A 27,287-nucleotide genomic window follows, 5' to 3' on the forward strand; every position below is an offset into this window, starting at 1 on the left:
TTCAATCTAGCCACACAACTCTTTATTATCAAGCCATTGTTTTCAGCAAAAACCTGTCTGACACAACGCTTACATGGCATAAAGAATATAATTGAAATCTGATTTATTTTTTTGCTCTGTGACAAACGTTTGGGCCTAATCCATGAAACAGAAATATAATCAAAGCAAATTAAGGAAATTAAGATGCAAAGTCAGCTTCTGGTTCTTGTAGAGATATACACATTGAGTGAAAAACATTTAAGATTTGCCACATTATCGCTTGATGATCTTTGTGTGAACTGCAAGAGTCAGTATGGTAAGTGGACCGGTTCTGGTACTTTACAAAAGTGTACGTTATTAAAATAAATCATCCACATTATGATGAATGATAGCTCAAATGCCTTGTCTCCATGTGTGGACAACTTAAAAAATAGTCTCAGAGAGTCCTGAAAACTGAAGATTCTGATGGATGCCATCCGTAAACCTGGATAAATTGAGCTTATTCACCACTTCAAGTAATACTTTGCAGTCTTCTTGCAGATACAGCTGGCATGTTACACCTTAGGTTCTTCCAGAAGTTTCTTTTCAAGTATAGTTGAGTTGGATTGTTAGTTTTAACAAATGAGTTTTTCCACTCCAGAGCTCCTTGTTTCCTTTTGATATAGCTCAGTGATTCCGGTAATTGACTGTAATCCACAGGACCGTCTGGCAGAGGAGAACAAAAGGATGACCGCATGAGAATTGGTGTGGTAAAACATCTGAATTATACATTAAACAGATTTCACATTTCCATGCACTGTTAAATGTTTCCAATTTCATTTTCATGCAGATATAATCTGCAAATATAAGGTTGAGAAAAACACATTTGTGAAAAGACCCATACTTCTCTCAAATTAAAAGGCACATGCTGGCAGCCACCTTATTTTTGTCCAAGCATCTTAGACAGAAAATAGAAATACTGGGGTTTAAGCTTCTGAGTCAAGTTACTTGATTCTTCTCAAACTGTGAGATAAAACAGCAGTTCTTTGGCTTTAGAATATTTTAATCCAATGAACCCTACTGAAGATTTAACAATATGCTGTGCAGAATCATAGGCAGATTGAACATAATACAAAAGATGACAACAGATTATGTCGAACACATTGATAAATCTGTTCTTAAATCAGTGAACAATGAATGGTAGCAGCTACTGTACAGGTCATGTTTATAGACACCTCTGGAGAAGCCTTACAATAAACTCATTTTTATTATGGAATGATCTCACACTAAAAGATTTAGAAAAATCCGACTTTAATTGAATAACTTTTTTCAGTGGGGAAAAATATTCTCAAGCTTTCAGTGCAAACAGAGTTGTTCCACCTCGTTTTGTCATGGAACATATTAGATATGGACAAATTGGTAGCCTTTGGACGTCTCAGAGTCAATGTAAGAATTTACAGTCATATTCAGAGAGCGCTGATTTGTAACGCTAGCCACGACGCCTGTACTGATCACTAATATAAGGTGCTAAAAAGCTGTTCAAAATGTCAACTCTGTCATCATTGTGTCTATATCATGTCAGAAGGGCTTGAGAAAGATATTTGGAATTCATTGTAGTAAGATTAAATTGTTTAAAATCTGTATTGACAGATCAAAGTTTTAGAAAAAAGAATTTCACTGAAAAGGATTATAATTTTAGGCAAATTAGAGTTGTGTGTTGAAGGTTTGATTTTATCGCTGCTGTTTAAGCTGCAGTGATCTTTTTGAACAAGTAGAAAACCAGCAATTTTTACAAAGGGGGATAAGGATGTTTTAAAATATTTTATGTCTTTTTTATTTTTCAGATCTGCTGCTCTATGGAGCTAAATTGGGGCCATAAAGTTTGTTCAAAAGAAAAGAATTTGAACCTGAAAAATAAAAGTTTTGTTCAAAAGAAAAACATTTATACCTGAAAAATAATTTTGAACCTCCCCCAAAAAAATGTGAAAACAGGAAAAAACGTTTTGCAACTGAAAAAAAAAAAAAAAATGTGAAACTGGAAAAATAAAAGTTCAAAACTACTTTTCATATTAAAGTTTTTTTTTTTCAAACTTGCAGATTTTTTTTTTGGCTTCAAACTTTTGGCCCTGTTTTGGTGTGGGGGGCGGGGCCTCAGTTCACGGGGGTGCGGAATCATGACTGACAGCTCAACACAGCGGCTGAACAACATATTCCCAGCTGTTGTATTCAGGGACCGTGGGAACTGGGATTATCTGTAATACAATATTTTCTATATATGTGATTGGTTTTGAAAGATAACATGCTTCACCGATAGAAGCAGCTTGCGTGATTACACGACGCGCATCTCGGTGGAGAAAATATGATCTTGACAGATTTGCACAGCATTTTAAGTCCGTGTTGGAGATTTCCCATGCTCTCAACATCTAGCAAAAGAACCACCAGACTAAGTGGCGGTATGAAAACAGATGTAAAACGAGCCGGTATTTTCTGAATATCCTTGCATAATTAAGCCTGGACTTGTTTTCACGTGGACTGGACTCGGGTTTCGGTTTCTGGTGCATTTTTGATTAAAACGTGTTTGGTCTCCATTTAATGAAGTGACTCACAGCCAGGGGCAAACTGGCAAACGGGGAAATCCCCGGTGGACCCCTGGTTTAGGCATTTCTTATTTTGTGAATGTTTAGTTTTTAATAACCGCCTTTCACAGACCCAGGGCCGGTGGTTCACTTCAGCCCGTGGACCACCGGCCCATGAGCTGAACCACCGGCCCACCGCCCTGCACAGACGCAGGGTGAGCGCGACACCATGTACGCAAGAGGCAACAATTTCTGGGGTGCTGATATTTTTCTGGGCCATTGTGCCCTAAACTATGCCATATCAACCTGTTAGGGATAACCTTTATTTAAGACTCATAGCAGTTTTTCCCACTTACACCATAATGATATAAAACATAAGTTCTAATGTTTCCTTTTTGTTAGAAAAGAATGCTCATCGACACACTTTACAAGGATAAATGGCTCAAGGTTTGTCATGAATGACCTGTGGCTGGGGCACTGGGTTTGATGGTGGAGCAGGCTGTAACTGGTTTGATTAGAAAGCTACAGCACACTTAGTTTAAGGATGGACACCCGCTACTACACAACCTACAGATAGACAACACAATGGTGACACATAGTCTACTGATAAACACTGAGGGAAGGAACATCCATTGCATTGGAGTGCCAGATATAAAACTACATGTGACCTTCTTTCGGGGCTCTTCGTCATCATTTTACAAACTACAACGGTCCGACACGAGAGCCACGGCGCTGATCTCTGTAATAATTTATTTTCCTAATTTAGATTAAAGGAGCTGAAAGTTAGAAACTGTTTGACTCTTAAAGGAACGACTCTCAGAGTTAGATAAGAGTGTGATCGCTTCTGGGGACCGAGGACCGGAGGAACTCCGAGAGGTCTGACCGCCAACAGGGTGTGGTAGCTCGGACAAACCTCTCCTCTGCTCCAGTCAGGCAGATCAGCTCTGCTGCGCACTGGCGAACAGCTGATCTGTAACACATGAGCATAAAATACACCAGAAACTGAAACCCGAGCCCAGTCCATGTGAAAACAAGTCCAGGCTTAATTATGCAAGGATATTCGGAAAATACAGGCTTCGTTTTGCATCTGGTTTCATACCGCCGCTTAGTCTGGCGCAGTTACCAGGTGAGAAATGTAGGATTATCGTACTAGACATAAAATTATCGTATTTTGAGGGAAATTATCGTACACTCGTCATAACCAAAATAACAAGTCCGTTGATGTGTTGAATAGAGTCTAACAGACACTCGCAGCTTTGTGGGGTCAGAACGGAATGGATTTATCAACATCTGCAGCCCCACAGTGTCGGGCTCTGCTGCTGCTTCTTTTCTTTTCCTCAATCATGGGCGGGCGCAGTGGACTATTCAGCCAATCATGGCCGTTGTTCTGAGGCCAACGCATCATGTCACACGAAGGTCACATTTAGAAAAGCACGATTGGCTGGAATTTCCAGCATTTGTTTCCGAATCTGGACACAGATGCCTTCAAGGTTCACAAAAAAACTCCGACAGACTTTGGCGATAGGCTGATGACGACTGATTACAACCACACATTCACGGAATGGTCAAATTATCGTACATTTGGCCTTTTTTAGGAATATTGATTGTACATCGTACAAAGAGCAAAATTATCATACAAATACGATAATTATCGTACACCTGGCAACACTGGTCTGGTGGTTCTTTTGCTTTATGCTGAGAGCATGGGAACTCCAACACGGGACTTAAAATGCTGTGCAAATCTGTCAAGATCATATTTTCTCCACTGAGATGCACGTCGTGTATTCACGCAAGCTGCTTCTATCGGTGAAGCATGTTATATTTCAAAACCAATCACATATACAGGTCCTTCTCAAAATATTAGCATATTGTGATAAAGTTAATTATTTTCCATAATGTAATGATGAAAATTTAACATTCATATATTTTAGATTCATTGCACACTAACTGAAATATTTCAGGTCTTTTATTGTCTTAATACGGATGATTTTGGCATACAGCTCATGAAAACCCAAAATTCCTATCTCACAAAATTAGCATATTTCATCCGACCAATAAAAGAAACGTGTTTTTAATACAAAAAACGTCAACCTTCAAATAATCATGTACAGTTATGCACTCAATACTTGGTCGGGAATCTTTTGCAGAAATGACTGCTTCAATGCGGCGTGGCATGGAGGCAATCAGCCTGTGGCACTGCTGAGGTCTTATGGAGGCCCAGGATGCTTCGATAGCGGCCTTTAGCTCATCCAGAGTGTTGGGTCTTGAGTCTCTCAACGTTCTCTTCACAATATCCCACAGATTCTCTATGGGGTTCAGGTCAGGAGAGTTGGCAGGCCAATTGAGCACAGTGATACCATGGTCAGTAAACCATTTACCAGTGGTTTTGGCACTGTGAGCAGGTGCCAGGTCGTGCTGAAAAATGAAATCTTCATCTCCATAAAGCTTTTCAGCAGATGGAAGCATGAAGTGCTCCAAAATCTCCTGATAGCTAGCTGCATTGACCCTGCCCTTGATAAAACACAGTGGACCAACACCAGCAGCTGACACGGCACCCCAGACCATCACTCACTGTGGATACTTGACACTGGACTTCTGGCATTTTGGCATTTCCTTCTCCCCAGTCTTCCTCCAGACTCTGGCACCTTGATTTCCGAATGACATGCAGAATTTGCTTTCATCCGAAAAAAGTACTTTGGACCACTGAGCAACAGTCCAGTGCTGCTTCTCTGTAGCCCAGGTCAGGCGCTTCTGCCACTGTTTCTGGTTCAAAAGTGGCTTGACCTGGGGAATGCGGCACCTGTAGCCCATTTCCTGCACACACCTGTGCACGGTGGCTCTGGATGTTTCTACTCCAGACTCAGTCCACTGCTTCCGCAGGTCCCCCAAGGTTTGCAATCGGCCCTTCTCCACAATCTTCCTCAGGGTCCGGTCACCTCTTCTCGTTGTGCAGCGTTTTCTGCCACACTTTTTCCTTCCCACAGACTTCCTACTGAGGTGCCTTGATACAGCACTCTGGGAACAACCTATTCGTTCAGAAATTTCTTTCTGTGTCTCACCCTCTTGCTTGAGGGTGTCAATAGTGGCCTTCTGGACAGCAGTCAGGTCGGCAGTCTTACCCATGATTGGGGTTTTGAGTGATGAACCAGGCTGGGAGTTTTAAAGGCCTCAGGAATCTTTTGCAGGTGTTTAGAGTTAACTCGTTGATTCAGATGATTAGGTTCATAGATCGTTTAGAGACCCTTTTAATGATATGCTAATTTTGTGAGATAGGAATTTTGGGTTTTCATGAGCTGTATGCCAAAATCATCCGTAATTAAGACAATAAAAGACCTGAAATATTTCAGTTAGTGTGCAATGAATCTAAAATATATGAATGTTAAATTTTCATCATGACATTATGGAAAACAATGAACTTTATCACAATATGCTAATATTTTGAGAAGGACCTGTACACGCCAAAACAGGGCCCAAAGTTTGAAGCTGAAAAAAAATCTGCAAGTTGGAAAAAAAAACTTGAACCTGAAAAGTAGTTTTGAACTTTTATTTTTCCAATTTCACATGTTTTTTTTTTTTTTTCAGTTGCAAAACTTTTTTCCAGTTTTCACATTTTTCTTGGACAGGTTCAAAATACTTTTTCAGGTTCAAATGTTTTCTTTTTGAACAAACTTTTTTTTTCAGGTTCGAATTTCTTTCTTTTAAACAAACTTTTATTTTTCAGGTTTCATTTTTTTTCTTTTGAACAAACTCTATGGCCCCAATTTAGCTCCATATACATCTCCTCTTTTATGTTTCACTGTTTACCACAGTCAATGTAGCGCAGTACACACACACACATGCACACAGAGATACAGTAATCACTTAGGGTGCATGCATGGTATACATGAATCTGTCCTTACCGACTTCCACCAGAATAACTTTGGGATCATTATGCATCAAAGCATCGTGAAGGCCCACTTTCTGCTCATACAACAGCTGGCTTTGATTCCCCCAGGGCTGCACAGTTTCCTTTGTTTTCCCATGAGATGACAAGATGATTATCAGTCTGCGGCATTGGCGCACTGCAGCTGTTATGATATCATGGACCGCTGTAAGACATTACAGATGAAAAACAAACAAGTTATACCTAATAAGTAACACCCAAATGCTGCAAAGAGATAATAGTCTATTTATATATATGCCAGTCTTCTTCTGTTTCTGCCATTTGTTTTAGGTCTGTTAGAAATTTTGAGGCTACTGTGGAAGACTTGTGATCAATTAAGAACCACAACTGTCAAATAGAAACTTTTAATTCAATTCAATTCAGTTTATTTATAGAGCGCCAATTCACAACACATGTTGTCTCAAGTCACTTCACAAAGTCAGGTACATACATTCCAATTAATCCTAACCATTGAATATTGGATAAGAAGTTTTTCTATCTAAGGAAACCCAGCAGATTGCATCCAGTCAGTGACTTGCAGCATTCACTCCTCCCGGATGAGCAGGTAGAGACAGTGGACAGTCACTGGCGTTGACTTTGCAGCAATCCCTCATACTGAGCATGCATGTAGCGACAGTGGAGAGGAAAAACTCCCTTTTAACAGGAAGAAACCTCCAGCAGAACCAGGCTCAGTGTGAGCGGCCATCTGCCACGACTGACTGGGGGTTTGAGAGAACAGAGCAGAGACACAAAGAGAACAAAGAAGCACTGATCCAGGAGTACTTTCTATGGGAAGGAAAAGTAAATGTTAATGGATGTAGCTCCTTTAGTCGTTCATCTAGAAAGAAAGAACAGATAAACTCTGAGCCAGTTTTCAAGGTTAGAGTCTGAAAGAGAGCACATGGAGTTAGTCACAGTAGAAGCTCAGTCAGTAGCTATGTCTAGGAGAGAGAAAGGGTTCAACACTGAAAGACATGGTCATGAGGATCATCGGTAGAGGGTTAGCATTAAGTTGTTGCCAGCAGAAGCTTGGACGATGCCCCCCTCCAGAAAGGTGTCACAGGTAGACACAGAACCAGGCCAGGTGTAGCTTCTAGAAAGAGAAAAAACAGAGTGAGAAGATAGAGTTAAAAGCTAAAATAACAGCAAATAATGCAAAATTGAAGAGTAGTGTAAGAATGTAGCGAAGAGGGTGAAAGTCGTCATTATGTCCTCCAGCAGTCTAACCCTATAGCAACATAACTACAGAGATAGCTCAAGATAACCTAAGCCACTCTTACTATAAGCTTTATCAAAAAGGAAAGTTTTAAGCCTAGCCTTAAAAGTAGACAGGGTGTCTACCTCACAGACCAAAACCGGGAACTGGTTCCACAGGAGAGGAGCCTGATAACTAAAGGATCTGCCTCCCATTCTACTTCTAGAGACTCTAGGAACCACCAGTAAACCTGCAGTCTGAGAACGAAGTGCTCTGTTAGGAACATATGGAACAATCAGATCTCTGATGTATGATGGAGGTAGATCATTAAGGGCTTTATATGTGAGGAGGAGAATTTTAAATTCTATTCTGGATTTAACAGGGAGCCAATGAAGGGAAGCTAAAGTAGGAGAAATATGATCTCTCTTTTAAATTTTCATCAGCACTCTTGCTGCAGCATTTTGAATCAGCTGAAGGCTTTTAACTGCATTTTGTGGACATCCTGATAGTAAAGAATTACAATAGTCCAGCCTTGAAGTAACAAATGCATGGACTAGTTTTTCAGCGTCACTCCTAGATAGGATATTTCTAATTTTGGCAATGTTCCGGAGGTGAAAGAAGGAAATCCTAGAAACCTGTTTAATATGGGATTTAAATGACATATCCTTGCCAAAAATAACACCAAGGTTTTTTACTTTATTATCAGAGGTCAATTTAATGCCATCCAGATTAAGTGATTGACTAAGCAGTTTCTCTTTTAAAGACTCCGGTCCAAAGACGACAACTCCTGTCTTGTCTGAATTTAGAAGCAAAAAATTTAAAGTCATCCAAGACATGCTTGTTGTCTATCTAACTGGTTGGGCTCATCAGGATTTATGGATAAGTAAAGCTGAGTATCATCAACGTAACAGTGAAAATGTATCCCATGCTGCCTGATAATTGTACCTATTGGAAGTATATATATAGTAAAGAGAATTGGCCCAAGTACTGAACCCTGTGGTACTACACAATTAACCCTGGAGTTTAAAGATGATTTATTATTTACATGAACAAACTGGAATCTGTCAGACAAATAAGATTTAAACCAGCCTAGCGCTGTTCCCCTGATCCCTACAGCATATTCCAGCCTTTCTAAGAGAATATTATGATCGACTGTATCAAATGCAGCACTGAGATCTAACAGAACCAGAACAGACACAAGTCCATTATCTGAGGCCATAAGAATATCATTAGTGACTTTCAGCAGAGCTGTTTCAGTGCTATGATGAGCTCTGAAGCCTGACTGAAACTCTTCAAACAGGTCATTGCTGTGTAAATGCTCACACATTTGATTAGCAACTATTTTCTCAAGAATATTAGATAAAAATGGAAGATTGGATATAGGTCTGTAATTTATTAAGTCATCTCGATCAAGTGAATGTTTCTTAAGTAAAGGTTTAATTACAGCTATCTTAAAAGCTTGTGGTACATATCCATTTACTAAGGATAGATTAATCATATCTAAAATGGGGCTGGTAATCAGAGGGAACACTTTCTTAAATAATTTGGTTGGGATTGGATCTAACATATAAGTTGAAGGTTTAGATGAAGCTAATATTTCTGATAACTCAGAAGCTCCAAGGGATCAAAACAGTCAAAACACAGGTTCACACATCAGGTTCTGCAGTTATTTCCAATGTTGTCTCACTTGTTGAGGATGAAGTAATCATCTTCGGGAGTATGCCAATGATTTTGTTTTTAATAGAATCAATTTTATTTAAAAAGAATCCCATAAAGTCATGACTGCTGAGAGCTAAGGGAATGGACGGCTCAACAGAGCTACGACTCTGTGTAAGTTTAACAACTGTACTAAAGAGAAACCTAGGATTATTCTTGTTCTCTTCTATTAATGATGAGAAATAAGCTGTTCTGGCTTGGCGAAGTGTCTTTTTATACAACAGTAGGCTATTTTTCCGAAATAAATAGGAATCCTCTAGGTATGCAGAGCGCCATTTTCTCTCCAATTTTCTAACATTGTGCTTCAAAGTACGCAGCTCTGAATTAAACCAAGGAGCTAGTCTCCTATGAATAATGACCATCTTTTTCAAGGGGGCTGCATTGTCTAATGCACCATGCAATGATGAAGTAACACTATCAACAAGAGAATCCATTTGTGAAGGGGCAGAAACAAAATACACTGTACCCCTGCTGGCAGGGGTACAGTGGAATTTATTCCACATGTATTTTGAGTCCCCTACATTGCTTGTGGCAAACTTTAACCAAAGCTTCTAATGGATTTTTTTTTCAAGGGCTTTCTTCAGGCCTCTCTTCCATAAAGACCATATTTGTACAGAGCATGATAATAGTTTTTGTAGTTTGTGGTTGTAATGTAACAAAATTTGAAAATGTTCAAAGAGTATGAACAATTTTACAAGAAACTATATTTTTACTACTCTTTCTGCTGGTCAAGTCTGTAAACATTTAAATATTTGTTTGTGCTCTACATTCCCATTTCATAATGTTTTTGTGTTCCTGACCTTCTCCAGGGCAGTCGTCTCGTCCTCTGATGTACATGTAGTAACCGTGTTTCTGCTCCAGCTCCTTAGGCAGGATCTGCAGAGCAAAGCAGGCCACACCATCCAAATTCAGCATGGCAGATTGGCCGACACTCACATAGGCATCGTAGAGTTTCCCATCTGCAACTGTTAGAACAGAGTGATTGTTGTTGGTGACTATACTTGCAACTCATAATCAGTTACTTTAAAAAACGCATACAGTTCACACCAGATATTTACATACAATGTATAAAAAGACAGGCAACCTTTTCTTCTCACTTTATGACATTAAATTAGACTAAACCTTTCTGAAATAGTTTGCTGGAATATTGGGCCATTACTCCTGACGCAACTGCTGTAACCAAGTCAGGCTTGTAGCTCGTGCACACCTTTTTAGCTCCGCTCACAAATTTTCTGTACTGAGATCAGGGATTTATGATGGCCTCTTAAAACATTGACTTTGTTGTGATTAAGATACTTCGTAACTAATTTAACTGAATGCTGAAGCGGACCCATTTGTGCCCAACCTTTACTGCCCTGGGTGATCTCTTGAGATGTTGTTCCAATATTGCTTCATAATGTTCTTTCCCCATGACGTACAGGTCCTTCTCAAAATATTAGCATATTGTGATGAAGTTCATTGTTTTCCATAATGTCATGATTAAAATTTAACATTCATATATTTTAGATTCATTGCACACTAACTGAAATATTTCAGGTCTTTTATTGTCTGAGGAAGATTGTGGAGAAGGGCTGATTCCAGACCTTGGGGGACCCGCGGAAGCAGTGGACTGAGTCTGGAGTAGAAACATCCAGAGCCACCGTGCACAGGCGTGTGCAAGAAATGGGCTACAGGTGCCGCATTCCCCAGGTCAAGCCACTTTTGAACCAGAAACAGCGGCAGAAGCGCCTGACCTGGGCTACAGAGAAGCAGCACTGGACTGTTGCTCAGTGGTCCACAGTACTTTTTTCAGATGAAAGCAAATTCTGCATGTCATTCGGAAATCAAGATGCCAGAGTCTGGAGGAAGACTGGGGAGAAGGAAATGCCAAAATGCCAGAAGTCCAGTGTCAAGTACCCACAGTCAGTGATGGTCTGGGGTGCCGTGTCAGCTGCTGGTGTTGGTCCACTGTGTTTTATCAAGGGCAGGGTCAATGCAGCTAGCTATCAGGAGATTTTGGAGCACTTCATGCTTCCATCTGCTGAAAAGCTTTATGGAGATGAATATTTCATTTTTCAGTGCGACCTGGCACCTGCTCACAGTGCCAAAACCACTGGTAAATGGTTTACTGACCATGGTATCACTGTGCTCAATTGGCCTGCCAACTCTCCTGACCTGAACCCCATAGAGAATCTGTGGGATATTGTGAAGAGAACGTTGAGAGACTCAAGACCCAACACTCTGGATGAGCTAAAGGCCGCTATTGAAGCATCCTGGGCCTCCATAAGACCTCAGCAGTGCCACAGGCTGATTGCCTCCATGCCACGCCGCATTGAAGCAGTCATTTCTGTCAAAGGATTCCCGACCAAGTATTGAGTGCATAACTGTACATGGTTATTTGAAGGTTGACGTTTTTTGTATTAAAAACACTTTTCTTTCATTGGTCGGATGAAATATGCTAATTTTGTGAGATAGGAATTTTGGGTTTTCATGAGCTGTATGCCAAAATCATCCGTATTAAGACAATAAAAGACCTGAAATATTTCAGTTAGTGTGCAATGAATCTAAAATATATGAATGTTAAATTTTCATCATGACATTATGGAAAATAATTAACTTTATCACAATATGCTAATATTTTGAGAAGGACCTGTATTGATTTAATACAATTCACAAATATCTCATTAAATCCAAATTTTCCCAAAACTTTGTATATAAAATTCCAATTTACACTGTTGAAGGCTTTCCCTGCGTCTATATTTACTAGAATTGCACGATCCCCTCTACTTTGTAGGTGCTCTATGATATGTAGAGTCCTTCTTATATTGTCTTGTGTTTGTCTTCCTTTGATAAAGCCAGTCTGATCCTCATCGATCAAATCCAGCGTATACATTAAACAATGTTATCAACTGATTTTCCAATTTTCCCTTTATCAATAGATATCTTCCTTCTTTGTCCTTAATTTCCTTGAACAATTCAAAGTGAACATTATTCGAAATCAATGTCATAACTCCCCTTTTATGCTTCTGCCCTAATGAACAGGAGAAAGAATTTAATCTGCACTTTTTCTTTTCTAAATTTGGTCAAGACCTTATCTCTCTTCTTAATATTATTTAAACTGTTAACATCCAATGAGACCACTGTTATATCATAAGCCATTACTTATCTATCTTAATTTGATTCACACCTTCTCCACCAAACAACGACCTATCAACAAACATTAAATTAACAAAAAGTCTGAACTCCAAACTAAGAGTGGGCCAAATTCCCAAGAGGCCCTGTCCCCCTGCTGGTAAGGGAGGGGGGGTGACCTTTCATAAACAAAGGGCCCCCTCTAGTGGTTTTGGGTAAACCCATAAGTTTTCCCGACCTGCCTGATAAGTCCAACAGTCATTTGTTTATTGATTCTCCCTGTTGGGTCTAGTCTAAACTTTAGAGAAGTCTGAAGACCCAACCCTCACCCCCTGTTTCCAAAGGGGCGGGAAGGGTGATTACTTCCATCGGCCCTAATAGACTATCTCCAGCTTCTTACCCTTTTACCTAGAAAACGGTCAACGTTGGGGCCGTCATCCATAGACCATTTATTTACATCGGTGCCCTTAATGTCCTCATCTTTTAAATTCCTGCAGCTTTTCCTTCGCTCGGTTCCATGCATTCCGGCCTGTGTCCTCTGTAGTGGTGGTCCTGCAGTCCGTTCTCCATTCCTTCCCGATGCGCTGCCATGGTAGCGCCCTCTGGATTTTCTCCTCCAGTGGAGGTCCGGTGCCACTTTTGTCCTGAATCTTCAGTCCTTGTCCCCTCGTGTCTTTTGCTGCCTCCTCCGCGCTGTTAGAAATCTTGGCCCCATCCAACCAGTGAATCCGTATTTTTGTCATTGGTCTCTGGAAGCGGATTTTTGTTCTTTCAGAGCCTTTTTAATCTCGGAACAGGATTTTTGTTTTTCTATTACCTCGGTGAGGAAATCATGGTCAAAAAATATCCGTATTCTCTCGACTTCGATTTTCTTTTTCCAAGCCTGGTCAGAATGTATTTTTTGGTTTCATATTTGAGAAAATTGACCACTATGGACCTCGGATTAACACCTGGTGGTGGGTTCTTTCCGAGGCTTCTATGAGCCCGCTGGATCTGCAGCTCGGTTCCGTCCGGTAGCACCAGCTCCCGGTGCAGGAGACCTTCTACCATTTCTCGAACCAATTTGTTGTCTTGTTCAGCCACATTGTAGATTCTTATATTACAGCGCCTACCATGACCCTCCACGTCAGTTAACTTCTCTTGTAGTTTTCTTTGCTGTTTTAACAAATTCAGAATGGCGTCCTTCGCTTCCGTATTCCACTCTTCCAGCTCTGCTATACGGCCCTGCGCTTCGCTGACATCTTGAGGTTTCCTCAATTCTGCGTGGTTTTGTGTCACTGTTCTTATAATTTCTTATTTGAAATCATTGAATTCTCGCTTCACCTCGTCCTTGAATTCATCTTTGAATTGTGAGGTCCTGCTTCATCTCCTTTTTGAATTCCAACACGGCCTGGAGCTGCTTCGAGTCACCACTTTTTTCTTCCATTTGTTCGGCTTCAGAATCGTGTTCTTTGGGCATTTTTTTCTTCATACTTCTTTGCCTATGTCCTCCACTCATTTCGTGTCTGGGTGAATCGTGTTTTAATTAGTTTCTTTGTTTTAGGGAGGTTTTTTCGTTTCCTCGACACGGGAGCTCAGTCTTATGCTGCCATCTTGCTTCGCGTCCCACCGGAAGCCCGGTTAATATTCTTAATGTGTGTAAATTTTGATTTTAAAGAAAGTAATAGAAAGATTCTCTCCTTATTCTGGCATTTAGCAAATTGAAATAATTTTGTTCATCCTAACTGATCTTAAACTGGAAGAGTTTATTTCGAGTTAATGTCAGACAATGAGGAAAAAAAAGGTTGTGTCTTTTCATACAGCATAGGTAAAAATCAGTTTTCAATTGTATACCGTGAGGAAACAGAAGAAGAATTGTTCACCTTGTTGTTTGGAAAATGTTGTAGTCAGTTTCCTGTAAGCTAAAATCAGGTCGACTTTACAGATAAAAATGAAGGCAGTCAGAAGCAGAAGGGTAATGGGGGCACTGAGGCAGATAGCCACATTCATGTAGAACACACCGTGGTCAGCTGAGGATAAAAGGTAGACACATATAAACAGTTACTCAATAGCCTTAGGGAGCATATAAACAAGAATAAACAAGTTATCTGGTTAGACTGGTTGTCAAGTAATTACTTTGCCTGTTCCAGAGATTTCAAGCAAATACCTTCCTGTAGCCAGGCCTTGCCAAACTTCTCTTCAACCGGGCTTGAGATGTGGCAATTGATGGGGACATTCAGGAACTCATGTCGAACTATGGAGATGGACAGATTTGACTGACCATACACCTTGCCTCTGTCATGAATGCTATAAAAGACAGAAAAAGTCATCCAAAACATGCACCCTAATAGTTATTTATTAAAAAGGACAGTTTCTTATTCTGCTATGTATAATATGTTGGTGAATCAAATGTACATACATGTTGGTCTATATATGAAGAAATTCAACACATTTTGTGGGACAAGTCTAGTCTTTGATGTATTTATGCATGTTGTTGATGATGCACCTCCGTTGTGATTATGTGTGTATTTTGTGTGTAAAACTGCCGATATTAAATTGTACCAGCACAGGCTACGTTACCATATTTCAGGATAAACTATCATCTGAGGATGAAAACTCAATGCTAAGGGACCACAGGAGGGCAGAAAAAAATTATCAAAAAGTAGGGGAGGCTGTGATCTGTTGAAGCAACTTCTAGTATTCATCAAGGTAAGGTGAGTAAATCTTTATCAGCACAGACAGAGTGGCATTGATTAGCATGAGATTGAGTAATGTTAATATTGGGCATCTCTAAGCTGGGACGTTTTTGACATGTCTATTTAACCTGTGATAACCAGGTTTAGCTTGAGATCAAATTACATAAGCAGACGTGTTGGAAGCCCGTGCAAGAAAATAAAACCCAAATTTCAGGCGGGTGACCGGAGGTTGTCCCAAGGAGGCACAGAGTACCGGCGGGCGACCTGAACATGAGGCAGGTCCACCTGGACACCCTCATCACAGAGTTCAGGGACAGGTACACAAAAAATAAAGTTTTTTGCCAAAATGCTCCACTTTTGAACATAAATCTGTTGGGCTTCTTCTTGGCACGCAGAAAACAATTCTGAGTGCTACTCTTCCAGACAGGACATAAAAAAAAGAAAGAAGATGCAGGGACTCACAATGTCCAGGACTCTTTCAGTCCTGTGTAGTCGCTAGCGTATGTGCCATTAATGGTCCAGAACATGAAAATCTCTGTATCCTCGCTGAAGCCGGTGTAGGCTAAACACTGCAGCTCTGCTCTCTTACCTGGTTGTCAAGTAAAGCAGAAAACAAGCAGAAGATCAATGACAAATCTACTCTCCTAACTTATCATGTTTGCAAAGACTCAACAAAACAAGGTGCTTAAGGACCAAAGATTTATCATGACAAATTATAAATCAGAATGCATTAGTGTCACTTTTGTAGAGATTCTCACTAATGGTGAGACTTACCCACTTGAACTATGACCACATCGTTTAGAGGGCTTATGACATGGAGCTCTGGAAAGACCTCTGGAGCACCTAACACAGCAGAAAACTACCTTTAAAACTACTTCCCCTTTAATGTGACATTTACAACTCAACAAAAAAATATTTTTGCTGGGGGAAAAATATAACATAACCTGGTGGTATAAATGTGTGCACATCCTTAAACTAAAACGTTGTTGCAGCATTTTATGAATTAGGTTTAGCATTTAGCCTTCTTGAGTTCAAACCTGTCTACAGCTATGGTGAATCTTACCAACCTGAAATTATGGTCACTTGCTGTAGTGGGTTATTCCTGACACTTGCTCAAGAATGAAACAATCACATCATTATATCTATGTATCTATCAAATGGAAAACTGGCAACATGTAGAGGCCTGCTGGAATTACTAGGAAACTTGAGCGGTATTCCACAAGGAACAATGTCTGTACTGTCCATTTGTCTGGACTAAGGAATAGAGTTACATGTCAGAAACCTTTTATTCCACAGAAAACAACCATGGCAGGCCAAAACCTGAACTGTTTGACTGTTATCCAAAAGTATGTTTGGCAGAAAATCACCACAACACATCACCAAAGGAACAGTGAAACATGGTGGTGGTTGCATCATGTTCTGGGTTTACCTTTCTTTGGAACTGGGGTTTTTGTTCAGGAGGATTAAATTAATTCTAAGTTATAGTTCCAAATATTTAGGATTAGATTTTAAATCAAAACCTTCAGGTGCCTTTTAGAAAGCTGAAGAGAGATTTCCTATTTCATTACCACTATGAGTCAAAACATACACTCAAATCAATCATGCAAAAGAAAATTTAAGTTTAAAATGCTTTCAGGTTTAAACCTGAAAGAAAATCTGCAGGGTCACCTCAAGAGACATCGGAACAAAAAACTGTTCTCACAGTCAGATAAATTATTAGAGGTAAAAAGTGGACAATTATTTTCAAGTCAGGATGTACACACAGACCTTTACCACAAAAAGACTGAATTCTTAAATCAACTAAACAAAGTAATAGTTTAAGTGTTTACATACTTAGGCAGCAAAGATATTCAATTTTTTTTTCATTAAAAATGTTTTTTTGGAAATGCCTTCATTCTTAAATACAAACTGACATGGGTATGTCACATTAAAAAGTGAAAAAAGGTTTTTTATCATGGTCACATTTTATGTATCACAATAACTTTAACTGGTTTGTGTAGACATTTAAGATCTGCTGTACCGTTTGTAACAGTCAGCTGGATACTTCGTGCTGTAGTGTAATTCTGGCCATCTACAGTAATGTCTATCAGGCAGGTGTATTTTCCTGCATCTCTCTCCGACACTGCCGGCAGCCTCATGAAACCGTCTACATTCAGATAGATGGACTCCTCATCCAGCTGCACTGGCTGACAGTCCTACAAACAAACACAATACTTTCACTTTTTACAGGATGATGACAAATTTAATTATTGCCGTTATTCCTGAGAATCCTAAAACAAAATTGAAAAAACAAAGCCATTGAGCGATTCTTTCAGTCAGGAAAGCGTGACAAAGCCACTTTTAATGCTTTAAAAATCTAATGATTCAAGGTGAGAAGCATTGTCCAAAAAAAAAAAAAAATGGAACAGAGTTCCAGAGAATGACTGGCCTATCAAAATTACTCCAAGAACACATTGATGAATAATCCATAAAGTCAAAAAGAACCGAGAACAAAATCTAAGGCACTGAACTCTTTCAAGTTCAAGGACTATGTAACTTTTGCATGGCCCTGTACAGGACCTTCTCAAAATATTAGCATATTGTGATAAAGTTCATTATTTTCCATAATGTAATGATGAAAATTTAACATTCATATATTTTAGATTCATTGCACACTAACTGAAATATTTCAGGTCTTTTATTGTCTTAATACGGATGATTTTGGCATACAGCTCATGAAAACCCAAAATTCCTATCTCACAAAATTAGCATATTTCATCCGACCAATAAAAGAAAAGTGTTTTTAATACAAAATACGTCAACCTTCAAATAATCATGTACAGTTATGCACTCAATACTTGGTCGGGAATCCTTTTGCAGAAATGATTGCTTCTATGCGGCGTGGCATGGAGGCAATCAGCCTGTGGCACTGCTGAGGTCTTATGGAGACCCAGGATGCTTCGATAGCGGCCTTTAGCTCATCCAGAGTGTTGGGTCTTGAGTCTCTCAAAGTTCTCTTCACAATATCCCACAGATTCTCTATGGGGTTCAGGTCAGGAGAGTTGGCAGGCCAATTGAGCACAGTGATACCATGGTCAGTAAACCATTTACCAGTGGTTTTGGCACTGTGAGCAGGTGCCAGGTCGTGCTGAAAAATGAAATCTTCATCTCCATAAAGCTTTTCAGCAGATGGAAGCAGGAAGTGCTCCAAAATCTCCTGATAGCTAGCTGCATTGACCCTGCCCTTGATAAAACACAGTGGACCAACACCAGCAGCTGACACGGCACCCCAGACCATCACTGACTGTGGGTACTTGACACTGGACTTCTGGCATTTTGGCATTTCCTTCTCCCCAGTCTTCCCCCAGACTCTGGCACCTTGATTTCCGAATGACATGCAGAATTTGCTTTCATCTGAAAAAAGTACTGTGGACCACTGAGCAACAGTCCAGTGCTGCTTCTCTGTAGCTCAGGTCAGGCGCTTCCGCCGCTGTTTCTGGTTCAAAGGTGGCTTGACCTGGGGAATGCAGCACCTGTAGCCCATTTCCTGCACACGCCTGTGCACGGTGGCTCTGGATGTTTCTACTCCAGACTCAGTCCACTGCTTCCGCAGGTCCCCCAAGGTCTGGAATCGGTCCTTCTACACAATCTTCCTCCGGTCACCTCTCCTCGTTGTGCAGCGTTTTCTGCCACACTTTTTCCTTCCCACAGACTTCCCACTGAGGTGCCTTGATACAGCACTCTGGGAACATCCTATTCATTCAGAAATTTCTTTCTGTGTCTTACCCTCTTGCTTGAGGGTGTCAATAGTGGCCTTCTGAACAGCAGTCAGGTCGGCAGTCTTACCCATGATTGGGGTTTTGAGTGATGAACCAGGCTGGGAGTTTTAAAGGCCTCAGGAATCTTTTGCAGGTGTTTAGAGTTAACTCGTTGATTCAGATGATTAGGTTCATAGCTCGTTTAGAGACCCTTTTAATGATATGCTAATTTTGTGAGATAGGAATTTTGGGTTTTCATGAGCTGTATGCTAAAATCATCCGTATTAAGACAATAAAAGACCTGAAATATTTCAGTTAGTGTGCAATGAATCTAAAATATATGAATGTTAAATTTTCATCATGACATTATGGAAAATAATTAACTTTATCACAATATGCTAATATTTTGAGAAGGACCTGTATGTGTTGTGTGTGCAGATGCTTTGAACAAGGTATCAACAGAAGGGGGCAGTGTTGTGCTTATTATGCCATTAAACATTAGATATGATGAAAAAAACTCAAAACAAAGTTTTGCTTTCAGCCACAGTTATGAAACAACTTTAAAGTTCTGCTGACATTTGCTGTTCACATCCCAATACATTTTTTGTCATTGATAACTACTTATGGTATCACAGTACCAGTGCATTGCTAGACTGATGTATGAGTCATGAATCTATCTTGTTACAGGAAACCATTTAAAAGATGTAAAGTGGTGTCAGTTGACTATATGGGTTTCTGTGACATAAATGCAGATGTGCACAATGTAAATGCTGCAGAGCTGAATACCTTCATCCATCGGATTTTCCTTGTGAGATTCAGTCTGAAGATCTCAGTCTGTTTGCACCGCAGACCGTCTCTTACTCTCTTTACAACTGAGATGTTCTCATTTGGATCAGGGCAGTCTTTTCTTGACACTAAAACTCTAAATCTTCTTTTTGATGATGTAGTTTCATTCCTACAAAGAAAATCACAAACACTGAAACGACTCAAGGTGCTTATTCTTTTAAGGCTATTCATAACAGTGTATGTTAAAAGTACCCAAAAAATGATGTGTTTTCTACCTTTTTTCACAGATATAGCTTCCAGTATGAGTTATCTGCACGGGCTGAAACCACAGCAACCCGTCTCTGACCTCTACTCCAGTGGGCAGGCTCTCATTGCCACTGTCTCCTCTGCTCCACATTATCTCGGAATGAGCATCAGCTGGCTGGCATTTCAGCAAAAACAGGTGACCAACACTCACATGGTAGGTATCTGCCTCACCCTGGTGGTCTGAATGAGGCAGTGCACAGAAGCCTGTGGTTACTTAGGGCTGCATGTATGAATATATATATATATATATATATATATATATATATATATATATATATATATATATATATGTACAAAAAGTAAGGAAAAGTGCGTTTAGTTAAATTTTTTAAAAGTAGAACGATGCTTCTTGTCAATAACAGCACCATGCATGTTTATTTTCCCTTTTATGATGGTAAATTTGTAAGTAAAATTAATCTGTGGGTTAAGTAGTGCAGTAGTAGTAGTGTAGAGCATGCCCATAAAAAAAGCAAAAAACCTTTAAAGTCATGTCTGCTAATGCTAACCAGCTTTTGGTGGAGGCAGTGTAATGGTGTGGCACATATATCTTTCTGGAAAGAAAAAAAATCTTGTCATATTTGGAGGCAATCTCAAAGTAGAGACATATCAAGACGCGATTCTGCAACCAGAGGCAATCCAATATCTCCACTCGCTCCTCAGTGATCGAGCTCTATCTTTCACAATGTCAATGTCTGCCCCACAGAGCAGGGTCTACCGGAGACTACTCCCAGAATTTGGTTAAGAGGATGAAATGCCAACAGGCCTAGTCTCAACCCCATGGAACGCTTCTGGGATCAGCTCGGCTGTGCTGTTTGTGCCAGAGTGACCGACACAACCACATGAGATGATTCACGACAAATGCTGGTTGAAGAATGGGATCTATCTATCTATCTGGAGCTATTGTTATTCACACTTTGGCTTCACGATTTTGAGGGGCAGTTTTCTTCTGGTGGTCTTTGCAACAGAATCTTGCTCATCTGTTGTTAATTTGTACAGTTTTTTACCTATAAAGTTGTTTTTTAAATACAGCGATGACGTTATTGTGACTGTAATCCACACACCCAGAGAACTTCCAAGTACTGCAGTAAGTGTAAAAGACCAATGAGATGTCAGATATTCAAAACTACCAGGTAACAACAAATCACCAATGTGGAACAATTTGTTTTAACACAAAAAGTCACGTTAAAAATGCATAGGAAATGCCAATATCACAAGCATCACAAAAACAAATAGCAAGACCAAGTAACCTAGCAGACATTTTTTTGGACAGACAAAAAAACTCTACCATGACAGAAAAAGAAAATAACCAAACCACTCACAAGATGCACAGGTAAATTATATAAAAACTCAATGCTATAAAATTAGAACAAGACTACTATGATGGGGCAGAAAATGAGAGTAAAAATCAATCTTTAGTCCTACAAACAGATGTGCAAAGGATTACAACACATTTTAACATTTTTGTGCCTGTTGACGTTTTCTTTTACACAAATTAGCATTTTCTGTCACTTTTCTTTAAAGTCTGAGCTTCATATTCTCTGTGTATTCTGTGGGAATTAAAGGATTGTGGAGTCTAGACACCACAGCAAAAATCTGCCAAAAAAGTTCCATTGTCTCTTAATCTGATCGACTGAAAAACTAACAAGTGCAGGAGAAAATGTGAAGAATTATTAAGCTGCAATGACCTGTTGTGCACCCTTAAAATAAGACTTTGTTAAAGCACTTTCTGATATTAGTGTAGCATTCATTCTTTTTGGTTACACACCTATGTTACAATCCTTGATGGTGTCCCTGTAAATGGACTGAATTTAGCACTTTCTAGTCATACTGACCACTTAAAATGCTTTACAATTGACCCAATCACACTCAAGCACACATTAATACACCGATACACAAATCTGTACACAAGTTGGCCAGGCAGGTGCCTTACCCAGGGGCACATTGACACATGCAAGAGGAGGAGCTGGACTGGAACCTACAACTTTCTAAGTGCAAGACGGCCTCTCTACCCACATCTGAATCCCTCAGTCATTTATACTCTGCCTGCCAACTAAGGTGTCTCCGCTCTCTTCCAGAGATATGATGATTTATAAAACTTTAGACCTCTAAGCGTATGTCGTTTACAACTTATACATACATGCTGGACTCATGCACACCTTACACCTCTGATCTGACTGACTGTTGCACCTCATTATTGAAACCTAAATTTAAAATTTATTTTGAATTGAAAAAAAAGTCATGTTCAGAACTTGTATACATGGTGTTTTTCCTTTTTGTTTTGACCTTTGATGCGGGTTGTAATGCCTGCCATTAATTACTTAATTTAATCTTATGAATCTGAAAGACAGTTCAGTTGTCCCAGTGTTGTCTTTACATTTGCATTCTTTACTTTAAGCCATAGTTTGCAGGGAGATTCCAAGGTGGATGAAATCATGATTACGACTAAATATCAGTCAGATTTGACCTAAATCTTCAAGTGTCTTTTAGAAAACTGAAGTTAAAAAGGTTTTTAAATGTCAGCATCACTGTGAGTCCAAGCATGCATCCTAAACAATAATGGAACGGTTTTGCCAGAAGAAATAATCCAGTTTTGGAATGGCATAGGCAGAGTCCAGAAATAACTCTGTCAGCAAATTACTAAGAACACCTCGAGAGGGCCGTGGACAAGAGATGTCTTTAGAGTCTGACAGATTTGGAGAACTTTTGCAAGGTAGAGTGTCAAGTAAAGATGTAGGATGACAATAGACATCTATTATTATTACTTTATTTAACCAGGAAAGACCCACTGAAATTTAAAATCAAATTTACAAGGGTAACCTAAACAAATAGCACTAAAAGACATTACACATACCATTTTACAAATTATGAAACATCAGTGATCAGCAAAATATAAATAAAAATAAAAAGTCCAATAATATATCCATCAGTGTAAATAAATAATTCATCAATAAAAACTGTTACATTCAGATCTTTGACTATTTAAAATGTTAAGTGTTTGTTTTGAACTCACTCAGTCACAAGTTCCTTCAAATGAAACTCATTCTGTAGCAAAAAGGTGAGGTACTCAAATTATTTTTATCCCAACTTATTGTGAGTTTTTTTAAAATACAGTGATCCTACACCTTCTAAATAATCAAAGATGTTAGATTCAAGGAGAGAAGGCAAAGCATAGATTAATAGATGAAAATATGCCAATGGTCTATTTAGGCTTGTGATTAATCTTCAAGAGTGGTGATAGATAGGACATTTAAAGAACTCAATTTGGAGTTGGAAAAAAATATACGTTGTTTTTTTTTGTATTGAGTTTAGAACTGCACAAAGTTTGCTGAACAGTATTAAAGAATTGTTGGAGCTGACAAAGGGTCTGCTGAGCTGTGGATCCAATGGAATACATCACAATGTCACTGACATAAAAATGAAAATTAGTGTTCAAAGCATCTTGAAAAAGATTTTTAATACAAAAGGTGAATAATACCAGCCCCAAAACTGATCCCTGGGGAACACCTTTGACCACATCAAGAAAGCAAGAGGCAATGCCTTCAGCTTTCACACACCATTCTATCAAAGAAGAAAGAATGCGCAAATTGAATCAAAAGGTTCTTCAAAAATGTACGTTTTAGTTTAGGGGTGTACACACTCATACAGCCAGTTAGGTGCAGCTTTTATATGTTTTTATATTTTCACAAACAGATTTTTTCGTTTTTCAGTCAAATTTTTCTGGATGTGTATCTCATTAAAGGAGATTGATTAAAATAACCCCCTGAAATTTTGAAAGAGGTGTGTTTTATATTAGTTTTGTATTAGATTTGTCTGTTTTAACCTTCCGATTAAATATTGGAAGCAGTTAATGCTCCTCTCTATGGCATCTAGCTCCAGACTGTCAGATATGTGTCCTTACTCAAAGCAAGCACTTTTTACTCTTGGATCAAGAGGCAGTTTACAGACTTATTCAATAAATTAGAATATAATTGAAAAGTTCATTTATTTCAGAAACTCAATTCACCAAGTGAAACACATTATATAGATTAATTAGACTGATGTTTTCGAGCCTTTATTTCTGTTAATTATTATATTTTTTTATTTACAGCTAATAAAAACACCACAATTAACACTAGAATATTTAATTCGACCAATAAAAAACGTGTTTTATAAAGAAATGTGGGCCTAATGAAAGCATGTTTAATGTCTTCTTAAAGATTATTTTTAATAGGTACTAACAAACCATCATCATTAGAACACATATTCTGATTTATTGAATATGACTGTAGATGTGTAACAGTTCAGGGTATTCAGCTGTACTTAAGCACTATTCAAAAGGCTAATCTAAAAATCTTTCCAAGTCTAAAAAGGCTCTGATTTTGATTTGCCAGGCAGTACACCAAATACTTTTCATTGTGTGTAATTGTGGCTCTTTTTAAAATATCAGTAAATTGTACATGATGCTTCTAACATCTCTCATCTTGTGTTACCATTGCTGTTTGATTTGTCCTTGTGTTTCTCCTCTGGATTGCACAGCTCTGCACATGACATGCAGATGTTCTTAAAACAACAAGAAAAACGTTCAGTTTTTTTGTCCAACAAAAAAACATCTTATATTATCAATGGAACACCTTGCACTGGAGCGACTTCTAAAACGAAACAGACATTAGGTAACGAGATTGTAAAGAGCGTGCACTAATCTGATGTTATCAAGAGTAACATGAGATAGTACTTGAAAAGTACTTGAGTTCAGGGTTGGACTTTGTTCGGATTTTTCCTTCAATAAAGGATTAATTTATAAGGCTTTTTATGCATTTCTGCGAGCGTCACCAACAAAGGTGTGTGACTGCTTCTTTGAACTTTGTTTCCCTTCTCATATGTGGAAGATATTTAAAATATCTTCATGTCTATTCACTTATTCTTTTCCCATTTTCCATTTCTGTTATATTATTGTACACTACTCTGCCTGTTACTAAATTTGTAATACATTTGTAATAAGGCTCATCAGTTTTGCCGGATCATATAGTGCAATTTTCCTTGATAGTTCCTCTTATTTATTTGTACCTCTAACCTACAGAGAGCTTTGCAAATCTGAAACAATGTTAAATAGAAGATCAAAATGAATGCAAAAACTGACTTTAGTCACAGCACGTCTTCCTGTGTGAACAATTTCAAGTTTTCATGCTGTGCTCTGACGTCTTTTGGGCTTCCTGTATAGTACAAGAAGTGGGTTTTATAGTTTGTACCCTATTTACTCATCAGAGGAGGCAGCATGAAACAATTATTTCATGCAGCAAATATCTTACTGTATAATGGGATAAAAAGCAACATGCAATACTCACCTAACGATTCACTGATGAGTTAAGTCTTAATTTGTTTTACGTATATGCAGGAAGGTATTATTTCCTGCAGATCGAGAGTTTTGCTGCAGGTGCAACAAGTGTGTGGGAGGGTGGGTGGGGGCCAACTGATATACAAAATGACATAATACTCGTGGAAATTACACAGAAGCTAACGTGGTTTTAAACAAGGTCAATCTGCTAAATAGTTCGCCAATGTTTCTGGGAATTCAAATATTATTATAATAATCATTGGTCATTATTACAAGACATCATTCAAGAACTGGAAAAACCAGTGAGATCACATCATTGTCAGTTTTTGCCTGAATGTCACCCTGCTAATCTGCCACCAAATAAACAACAGACACACACCCACATCCCCCACAAAATCCATTCTGAAAACAATCCCTTTGTCTTTCTTAACTTAGCAGAAACATGAGCTAAATAAATATTGCTAAGATAACTATTGATCTAGTTGAATAGGTTGATAGATCGATTAACTTTAACGAACTTGTTAAGAATCCTCTTTGTTTCAAGGTAGAGATTTTCCAGCACTTGAAATCATCTGGAGTACCATAAAATAATTTAATCCAGGTTGACCAGTGCTTTAACACTTGCCTCAAAACATTGAAGGTCCTAACACCCAGAAAAAAAATTAAAATACACTTCTGCTGTGTTTCTAGCTATAGTAAAGCTTTTCATAATTCTTAGACTGTTTTCATAAGGTTGCAATGCAATATCATTAAACTGAGTTTTGAACAGTCAAAGAATGTAAGAATGTAAGTAGAAAGATTCTACAAGGACAATTAAATGTTATTTTTGCTTATTCATAGTTAATAATTTATGTTAGGTGTGTACCCAGTAAGACTTAATGCCGAATTTAAATCTAAAGCTATTTCCAAAAAGTATTAGTTAGAGTGTGCACATGTATGCAGCTAGTTTACATTTACTCTTGTTTAAATTTCTACTCCTAATGGATTTATTTGACTTTCAGCTGAACTGAACAGGACAAGTGTCAATTTAAAGGTGGAAAAAGTAAATAGAAAAAAGGATTTACTGTGATTTAATTGTTTTAAAACAGGGGTGTGAACAATTTTGACAGCTACTGTATATTGCTTTCATCTGTTGGTTCAGTTTAACTGGGCGGTCTCTGTTCATTGCTATACTCATTTGCTATTATTTATATGGTTGTATATACTGCTAATCTCTGCATGGCACAGAATGTGTACATATGTTAAAGACTGACTTGCCATATTTTGTTTTCTTCGAGAGCATAAAAATAACAAGGTTAAGATAATAAGGTTTTTAACTAGATTCTTCTGATAAACTCACTTTCCCACTTGCCTTATTTATCAAAACCACATCAAAAATGTAATTTGAGTATGATGAGATATTTCTGAACTATCTGTTTAATTGGTTTTAAAGAAAGAAAAGATAATGTTAATGTTTTCTTCTTATTTAAAACCTTTGCCTCGAGTTTATCATTTAACAAGTCTTCTTGAGACTTTTAATCTTTCATGGTCAGAACTTGTACTTTTAGTTTATTATTTAACAAATAAAGTCATATTCAAGAACTTTAAATCTTTTACAGTTTTGATACTTTCCTCCTTGTAACTGCCTCTGAAAACAACAGATATATAAAAAAGGTGTTTTTTTAACCACTACTGAAACTGAAATCAGCCAAATTTCAGAGTCAGCACATCCTTGGATCCAACAACTGCATGACTTGTTACACGTTAGCACTTATAGAGACAGAGCCTGGCTCTACAACTCACTCCTGTGTTAGAAGCCATTTTTAGTGTGAATAATCCTCATGGTGATGTGGTGATCAGTACTCACTGTGATCCACAGCAGATGCCAGAGACAGAAGTCCAGTTAGGAAGCAGACCCAGCCTCCTGCTGCCATTGTTCTCGCCTGTGGGATGTTAACAGGTTAGATTCATTAAAGTCCCAAGTGTCTCCTTCAACATGACTTCTTTTCTGAGTC

The 27,287-nt window shown here is 38.7% G+C and overlaps 1 protein-coding gene across 2 annotated transcripts; it reads right to left on the reverse strand.

Annotated features, from left to right (window-relative positions):
• LOC124871075 (interleukin-1 receptor type 1) lies at positions 1 to 27,287 on the reverse strand. 2 transcript variants are annotated; one of them, XM_047370066.1, is made up of 11 exons: positions 27,140 to 27,285; positions 19,952 to 20,162; positions 19,677 to 19,845; positions 17,174 to 17,348; positions 15,928 to 15,996; positions 15,616 to 15,742; positions 14,625 to 14,764; positions 14,341 to 14,487; positions 10,168 to 10,332; positions 6,434 to 6,622; positions 1 to 684 (listed from the first exon to the last, which is right to left on the reverse strand). In XM_047370066.1, the coding sequence occupies exons 1-11, from the start codon at positions 27,204 to 27,206 to the stop codon at positions 491 to 493; spliced, it is 1,653 nt and encodes a 550-aa protein (XP_047226022.1). In that variant the 5' UTR covers positions 27,207 to 27,285; the 3' UTR covers positions 1 to 490. The 2 variants fall into 2 exon arrangements, with proteins under 2 accessions (XP_047226022.1, XP_047226023.1); XM_047370067.1 differs by lacking the exon at positions 1 to 684 and adding an exon at positions 3,406 to 3,504 and having other exon boundaries at positions 27,140 to 27,287.

The sequence above is a fragment of the Girardinichthys multiradiatus genome, chromosome 7 (assembly GCF_021462225.1).
Source record: "Girardinichthys multiradiatus isolate DD_20200921_A chromosome 7, DD_fGirMul_XY1, whole genome shotgun sequence".
NCBI classification, from domain to species: domain Eukaryota; kingdom Metazoa; phylum Chordata; class Actinopteri; order Cyprinodontiformes; family Goodeidae; genus Girardinichthys; species Girardinichthys multiradiatus.